At 47.2% G+C, this 8,833-nt stretch overlaps 1 protein-coding gene across 1 annotated transcript in view; it reads right to left on the bottom strand.

Moving 5' to 3' along the window:
* adcy8 (adenylate cyclase 8 (brain)) overlaps nucleotides 1-4,295 on the bottom strand; it is a gene marked incomplete at both ends in the record, with an annotated part of 74,462 nt that extends 70,167 nt beyond the window's left edge. Inside the window, one exon of the mRNA XM_080010544.1 lies at nucleotides 3,438-4,295. Within this exon, the coding sequence (XP_079866670.1) occupies nucleotides 3,438-4,295 (858 nt within the window). The remainder of the gene's footprint in view (nucleotides 1-3,437) is intronic.
* Between the last annotated feature and the right edge of the window lie 4,538 nt (nucleotides 4,296-8,833).

Raw genomic sequence — 8,833 nt, 5'->3', positions numbered from 1 at the left:
AGAAATTACTGAAATGTAATGAATTACTTTACTGTAATTTATTACTTTACTGTCATACATTACTTCACTGTAATACATTACTTGAATGTAATTAAATACTTTACTGTAATACATTACTTCACTGTAATACATTACTTTACTGTCATACATTACTTTACTGTAATACATTACTTGAATGTAATGAATTACTTTACTGTAATACATTACTTCACTGTAATACATTACTTTACTGTCATACATTACTTTACTGTAATACATTACTTGAATGTAATGAATTACTTTACTGTAATGCATTACTTGAATGTAATGCATTACCTGAATGTAATTAAATACTTTACTGTAATACATTACTTCACTGTAATACATTACTTGAATGTAATTAAATACTTTACTGTAATACATTACTTCACTGTAATACATTACTTGAATGTAATTAAATACTTTACTGTCATACATTACTTTACTGTAATGCATTACTTTACTGTAATGCATTACTTGAATGTAATGCATTACTTGAATGCTCAGGAGACGTGGAGCAGCAAAGTGATGCAGATTGAAACCCAAGGTGACCTTGGACCAGAGACTAAAAAACACTGTGAACCGTCGCTATAGCAACCAGAAAACTCCCAGAATGCTGTTTGGTTTAGTTAATGACCCGTATCAGCGTTGTGTCCATCACTTTATCATCTCCTGGTTCCTTCATTAGCGTCCTTCACTTGAGCTTGAGCTGTGATATCAATATCCTGGACTGAGGATATTGATATCCTGACTATTATGGTCTGGATGCTGCTTCCGGTGCCATGGTGATGTAGTGAAATGTCTTTAAGGAGTGTTGTAGTAAAGAAATGTATAACAATCTGAATTTATATATATATATACTGTATATTTACATTTACATTTACATTTACATCACATTTAGCAGACGCTTTTATCCAAAGCGACTTACAATTGTTCAAACACCGACGGACGCAGCCATCAGGAGCAATTAGGGGTTAAGTGTCTTGCTCAAGGACACTACAGCATGCTAGCAGGAGGAGCCTGGGATCCAACCTGCAACCTTTACATCACTAGACCACCAGCTCTACCTCCTGAGCTACCATCCCCGCTACCATCCCCGCTATATATATCATAGTATATACAATATAATATCAAGTCCATTTCCACTGGAAGAGAGAGAGTATTATATTGTATCGTATCATATCGTATTTTATGATATTATTATACATTATATTGTATTATATTGAATTGTATTGTATAGTATTGTATTGAATCCTATCATATTGTATTTTATTATATAGTATTATATTATATTGTATTGTAATATATTACATCATATTATATTGTATTATATATATTATATTATATTGTACTATATTATATTGTATTATATATATGAGGAACATGTGGAACATGAGGAACATGAGGAACATATGGAACATGAGGACTGTGTGGAACATGAGGAACATGAGGACTGTGTGGAACATGAGGAACATGTGGAACATGAGGAACATGAGGAACATGAGGAACATTTGGAACATGAGGATCATGTGGAACATGTAGATCATGTGGAACATGAGGACTGTGAGGGACATGAGGATCATGAGGAACATGAGGACCATGTGGAACATGAGGATCATGTGGAACATGCGGATCATGTGGAACAAGAGGACTGTGTGGAACATGAGGACTGTGTGAAACATGAGGACTTTGTGAAACATGAGGACTTTGTGGAACATGAGGAACATGTGGAACACGAGGACTGTGTGGAATATGAGGACTGTGTGGAAAATGAGGACCATGTGGAACATGAGGATGGTGTGGGAAATGAGGAACATGAGGACCATGTGGAACATGGGGATGGTTTGGGACATGAGGACTGTGTGGAACATGAGGACCGTGTGTGGAATATGAGGAACATGAGGAACATGAGGAACATGAGGACCATGTGGAACATGAGTAACATGAAGACCATGTGAAAAATGAGGAACATATGGAACATTAAGTCTGAGTGGAACATGAGGAACATGAGGACCACGTTGAAAATAAGGAACATGAGGACCATGAGGAACATGAGGACCGTGTAGAACATGAGGACCGTGTGGAACATGAGGACCGCGTGGAACATAAGAACCTTGTGGAACATGAGGAACAAGAGGACCATGTGGAACATGAGGATGGTGTGGGACATGAGGAGCGTGTGGAATATGAGGAACAAGAGGACCATGTGGAACTTGAGGACCTTGAGGAACATGTGTTACATGAGGACCATGTGGAACTTGAGGACCTTGTGGAACATATGGAACATGGGGAACAAGAGGACCATGTGGAACATTAAGGATGGTGTGGAGCATGAGGACCATGTGGAATGTGAGGACCTTGTGGAACATGTGGAACAAGAGGACCGTGTGGAACATGGGGACCGAATGTGGAACAGAGCGGACAGAGCACATCAGATATAACACCAGCAGCCTGTGGCTGTGGTAACTACAGCTTTATAACTTGTCTTATTATTTTATTTTTAGGGATTTCTATTCATTCTAAATATTGTCCCATCACCACAAAACATCAACACGTTCATAGAGAATGAGGTCTGACTAAAGCAAACAATGTGGGTTCCAGCACCGGGAGCTCTCCAGTCCCCGGTGCTGGAACCCAGTCTGGACCTCATATTAATAATTAATAATTAATAATTAATAATTAATAATTAATAATTAATAATTAATAATTAATAATTGTCATCATCATCATCATCGTCATCATCATAATAATAATAATACTAATAATAATAATAATGATACATGTATAATATGATTATGATTATGAATATTATGAATATCATTGTTATGGTTATGATTATGATTATGATTATGATGATTATGATGATGATGATTATCATTATTATTATTAATAATAATAATAATAATAATAATCATAATCATAATCACAATAATAGCGATGATAATAATACATATACATATATACAATATTATTATTATGATTATGAATGTTGTTATTATTATGATTATTATTATTATTATTATTAATAATAATAATAATAATAATAATAATAATAATAATAATAATAATAATAATAATAATAATAATAATAATAATAATCTTATCATAGTAATACACCATACTTAAGATGATAAATAAGCACGAGATCAGCCCAGTCGTTTGACTCTATCTATCAAATTATTTTAGGTTTCAAAAAGGCACATTTTCATACTGACTGAGCACGCAGCAGCAGACCGCAGGGCTTCAGTGGGGGTGTCATTGTGTAGTGAGGGTGTAGTGAGGGTGTAGTCAGAGTGTAGTAAGGGTACAATCAGGGTGGAGTAGGGGTGCAGTGAGGGTGCAGTCTGGGCGTAGTGAGGGTGCAGTCTGGGTGTAGTGAGGGTCCCTTGAGGGTGTAGTCGGCCCGGAGCTTCACCTACCTGCTTGGTCGAGGGGTGTGCGTTCTGGGGGATGAGCAGCTGGACCGTGACGTGCAGCGCCGGGGTGGCCAGCCCGGCCAGCATGGCCCAGGTGAGGGGCAGGGGCAGCATGCTGTAGGTGGCGAAGAGGGTGAAGAGCACGTAGCCCACCCCGTCCCCCAGGAGGCCGTACCCCAGCCCGGCCGCCAGGATCTGCGTGGCCATGGCCACCCAGGTCACCACGCCGCTGTACTGCAAGTAGCTGTGGGACGTCGTGTCTTTGCGGACCACCACTAAGGCACAGATCACCACCTCGATGCCCGTGAAGAAGCCCAGCAGAGTGCCCTTGATCGGGTCCATGGGCGCCGAGGCGAGCGTGAGGTGCAGGACCAGCAGGGTGAGCTTGGTCACCACGTCCAGGATGTTCATCACTACCACCGACTTGCGCCTCTGGCCCAGGAAGTAGCGCTGGTAGAGCCGCTCCAGGTCCCGGGACTTGAAGGAGTTCCGCAGCGTGGGGAAGATCACGCCCCGGTACGTGTAGCCCCAGTTGAGGAAGAAGTCCGAGTTGCTGGGCGCGCAGTCGATCTGCAGGAAGCCCAGGTCGCTGCTGGCGCGCTCCGGGAACACCTTGGTGCCGCCGTTGTTGTGCCGGTCTCCTACCGAGCTCCGGCCCGCGGACTGCTTGCGGTCGCCCGGGTCTCGGGGCTCCTCCGGCGGAGCTCCCTTCCCGCCCTGCTCGTGGATGAAGCGCTGCTCGGTGATGTGCCGCACCGCGTTCTGCCACAGCAGCCGCTTGGGCCGCCCGCCGCTCGGCGTCCGGTTGACGGCGTACAGCTCCTCACCGGCGCTCGAGCACCGCACCTCGGACAGCTCCATCACCGTCCCCGGTACACGGGTCTGTCTTCAGCGGTCCTGGAGGGACGGCCTCTCGTGCATATCGAACGGGCGTCGCTTCTCTCGGGTGTGTCGGGCTCGGCTGGTGCGGCGCGGTGGAGGGTCATTGTCACGCACCGACTCGCGCGGAAAAACAGGGGAATCCGCTCATCTCCGGTGGATGCGCTGCGCCCGCGCCGCCCGCCGCCGCCGCCGCCGCACCCGTCGAACCGTGTGAACCCCCGCGCGCCGTCCGCACCATCAGGGTGCCGCGTCTTCAGCGCATCCCCCCGGGAAGGCTGTCCGGGGACCAGGACCGGGCACGGCACCGGAGACCGACGGACGGGTTTGGTCCTCAAAATAAAAATCCTGCGTCGTTCACGCAATTGTTCCGTGCGCGCTAACACGCACACACCCGCGCTGTCCACTCTGCGGAAACACGCACGGACCGGAGCGGTCACCCGCAGCACGGGTGCACGGTCCACGGAGCGGTGTCAACTTGTTGACCGGAGGTAGAAGAAGAAGAAGAAGAGGAGGAGGAGGAGGAGGAGGAGGAGGAGGAGGAGGAGGAGGCTGCTCCGTGCGTGTCCGCGTCACACAGACAGAGAGAGAGAGAAATAAGGAGGGAGGGAGGGAAATGAGGGGGGAGGGAGGGAGAGAAATGAGGGGGGAGGGAGGAGGGACTTGATTTTAAGGTTCCTTCATTTGCAGTAAGACACGTCACAGCAGCAGAAACTTGATGATGAAGGAAACAATAAACAACAACAATAACAACAACAAATCACAGGAAGATCACAGGTTGAAAAGAGAGAGAGAGAGATGAGGGAGAGAGAGATGAGGGAGAGAGAGAGAGAGAGAGAGAGATGAGGGAGAGAGATGAGGGAGAGAGAGAGAGATGAGGGAGAGAGAGATGAGGGAGAGAGAGAGAGATGAGGGAGAGAGAGATGAGGGAGAGAGAGATGAGGGAGAGAGATGAGGGAGAGAGAGAGAGAGAGAGAGATGAGGGAGAGAGATGAGGGAGAGAGAGAGATGAGGGAGAGAGAGAGAGATGAGGGAGAGAGAAAGAGAGAGAGAGAGAGAGAGAGATGAGGGAGAGAGATGAGGGAGAGAGAAAGAGAGAGAGAGAGATGAGGGAGAGAGAGAGATGAGGGAGAGAGAGAGAAAGAGAGAGATGAGGGAGAGAGAGAGAAAGAGAGAGATGAGGGAGAGCGAGAGAGAGAGAGAGAGAGAGAGAGAGAGAGAGAGAGAGAGAGAGAGAGAGAGAGAGAGAGATGAGGGAGAGAGAGATGAGGGAGAGAGATGAGGGAGAGAGATGAGGGAGAGAGAGAGAGATGAGGGAGAGAGAGATGAGGGAGAGAGATGGGGGAGAGAGAGAGAGAGAGATGAGGGAGAGCGACAGATGAGGGAGAGAGAGAGAGAGAGATGAGGGAGAGAGAGAGAGATGAGGGAGAGAGAGATGAGGGAGAGAGAGAGAGAGATGAGGGAGAGAGAGATGAGGGGGAGAGAGAGAGGAAGAAATAGGGAGAGAGGGGGAGGGATCAACAGCAAGTGCTCAGCCCTCCACCCTAACCCTCCACCCTAACCCTCCACCCTCCTTCCTCCCTGATATCACATGAGGCGGGGCTAACGCTCTGGGCGCCAACAGACACAGCACCTGGTTGGTCGATGCTGAGAGGAGGAAGAAGAGGATCTGTGTGAGAACCAGTGCCTTGCTCAAGGGCATCGGCAGGAGTTGTTCGAGGATTGGAAGTGGATGGAGGATGGAGTGGAGGTTGATGGAGGGCATGGAGTGGAGGTGGATGGAGGATGGAGTTGAGTAGGATGGAGAATGGAGTGGAGGTAGAGGGAGGATGGAGTGGAGTAGGGAGGTGGATGGAATGGAGGTTGATGGAGGATGGGGTAGAGGTGGGTGGAGGATGGAGTGGAGGTCGATGATGGATGGAGTGGAGGTGGATGAAGGATCGAGTGGAGGATGGTGGGTGGAGGATGGAGGTGGATGGAGGATTGAGTGGCGGTGGATGGAGGATGGTGAATGGAGGATGGAGGTGGATGGTGGATGGAGGAGGGTGGATGGAGGATGGAGGTGGATGGTGGATGGTGGATGGTAGATGGAGGATGGAGGTGGATGGTGGATGGAGGATGGGGGTGGATAGTGGTTGGAGGATGGAGGTGGATGGAGAATGGAGGTGGGTGGAGGATGGTAAATGGAGGTGAATGGAGTGATAATCGCTTTTCTCTCCCTTCATCCACTCATCCTCTCACCACCACCCCCACCTCTCCTCGCTCTTTCTTTCTTTCTTCTCTCTCCCTCCCTCCCTCCGCCCTCCTCCGCCCTCCTCCCTCTACTTCCTTCGTCTGCAGGAGGAGCAGACAGAGCTGAGTGAAGCAGAAAGGATTAGAGACGGAGAAAGAAAAGATGAAACCGTCAGGGAGGGAGCGGGCGAGAGAGAATTTTTAAAAAACCTTTATTTACATATTTTCAAAGGAAAACTTCAACCATATACAAAAAAAAGACAATTAAACTTGACGAGAAAGAAACAAAGAAAATGCAAAACTGAAATAAAAAGCAATAAAAGAAAACAACAAACAGCTCCACACAGAGCACATGACGACAAGTGTCTTAAAAACTGGGCTGAAGAGAAGATCTCCCTCCGCTACAGAAGAGATGAGTTTGCAGCAGAAGCAGAACCCGTGCTCCACCCAGACCTGGGCGTCGTGCTGCCACCTTCAACGTGACGCTCAACAACAGTTTCCGTGGCTTCGCACGCTGCTCTGGGACAGTCGGTTTAAGACGTTGACAACAGAGTCGACTCTGAGAGCCGTGTGACGTCCTCCACTGGAGATCAGCTGCTCCCTGGTTTGAAGATCTTGATACAAGACGCTCCACACGGCGCTCCACCTTCTCTTTCACTTCTTTTTCTTTAACACTTTGACTCAGTGATTGTGAAATGTTTTGCCTTCGACCTTGTACAGATCTACATCTTTTGTGTCTCTGAAACCTTGTAAAACAGGACGAAAACCAAGTTGTGGAAAAGGATCATTTTCGTAGGAAGTTCTGTTCCTTTTGCCGTCGTCCCTCAGCATCGCCAGCTCCTACTCTCAAAGTCTTTCACTCCACCTGTTTAGAAAGTCTCTTGTGTTGCGGGGTGGATCGGAGGGTTAGCAGCTGAGCTGCTGCCTGGGTGTGGTGGAGTCCTGGTCCGGCTGCATCCGTCATGTGACGTAGCACGATATTCCCGGTGGAAACCAGTCTCTGGGAAAGTCCTGGTGTGTGGTTGTCCTCCACCTCCATCCTGGCTCCGTGGATCAGAGGCTCCTCCAGTCACTAGTGCAGGAAGATGCAGGTTCCAACCTTTTCCATTTAAAAAGAGGCCATTTTTTAAAAGACTGATAAAAAGGAGGTAAAATGGTTATTTTAAAGGACCTAAAATCTGTTCAGAACAGATTAAAATCCAGCCCAAGCCTCCTGTCCTTCTTAAAATGCTGCTTGTTAGCTGCCTCCACGCTCCGTCAGTACTGCCGGTGACATAGTGCTGAATGAATTGCGGTCGAAAAGTCGCGTCCTGCTGTTGAAGTGGATCAGCCCCTGTCCTCCTTCCTCTTTTGGTAAAAACAAGACACTCTGAGGTTCCCAGTGGAGTTTTTGTCTCAAAAAAAGGTAACCATCGGACTGTGAATGTTCCTGATCTGACCTGGCTCCACACAGGTTGTGCCACAGCACAGAGGCACCAGGTTGTTGATGATTAAAACCTCTTCCTCTAGAAGACATCTTGGGTAGTAGCCACTTCCACTTGACCAACCTCCCTCCGCTTTTCCTGTCACTCCTTCCCACTTTCTTTTCATTGTCTGTTGGTTTTCAAGATAAACTCCGAAATATGTAAAACCGGTCCTACTCCAGCTGAGACCTCCTGGTGGTTTAGGAAGTCCAGTGGGCCAGCTCCCAACAGATAACGCATCGATTTTCTCCAAATTAACCTTTGCAGCTGAAATGGTTCTAAAATCTTTTACTATTTGTACCAGTTTTACAACGTCCTCTTTTTTGTTTGTAAGGACAATGATATCGTCAGCATAGGCAGATAAAACATATTTGATGCTAAAATCTATTAAAAGTGGTCCTAAAATTTTTTGGATCTTTTGTAACATGGTGTGGCCGTTCCGTCTGCCACACACCACCCAAGTGGCGTTTCCAGGGCCCTCCGGCACAGACGATGATGTGTTGTAGACATTGGTTTATTGTAGAGAGGAGGCTAGGTGGAACAAGCCAGGAGCAGATGGAATATGTCATGACAGGGCTCCTATCCTGAGTGTGCGGATGGGCTTTTTAAACCTGTTGCTGGTTAGCCCAAGCAACTAGCGTCAGGTGTGGCTGCTCAAACCCTCCCATCACATGGGTTCAATACAACATGGCAGATAATGAGCGACCCCCATGGATCTTCAGTACACTCTCCATGCCCTGATACAAAACCTTGATCTTCGCAGTGAGACCTGGGCTAAGACCAAACTTTTCCAAACTTTTCCACAAGTATTATTGCTCAACCCTA

This window comes from Zeus faber, assembly GCF_960531495.2.
Source record: "Zeus faber genome assembly, chromosome: 12".
Lineage (NCBI taxonomy): Eukaryota > Metazoa > Chordata > Actinopteri > Zeiformes > Zeidae > Zeus > Zeus faber.
Note: the sequence above shows the minus strand (reverse complement) of the source record. Positions and strands in the feature narration are given on the sequence as shown.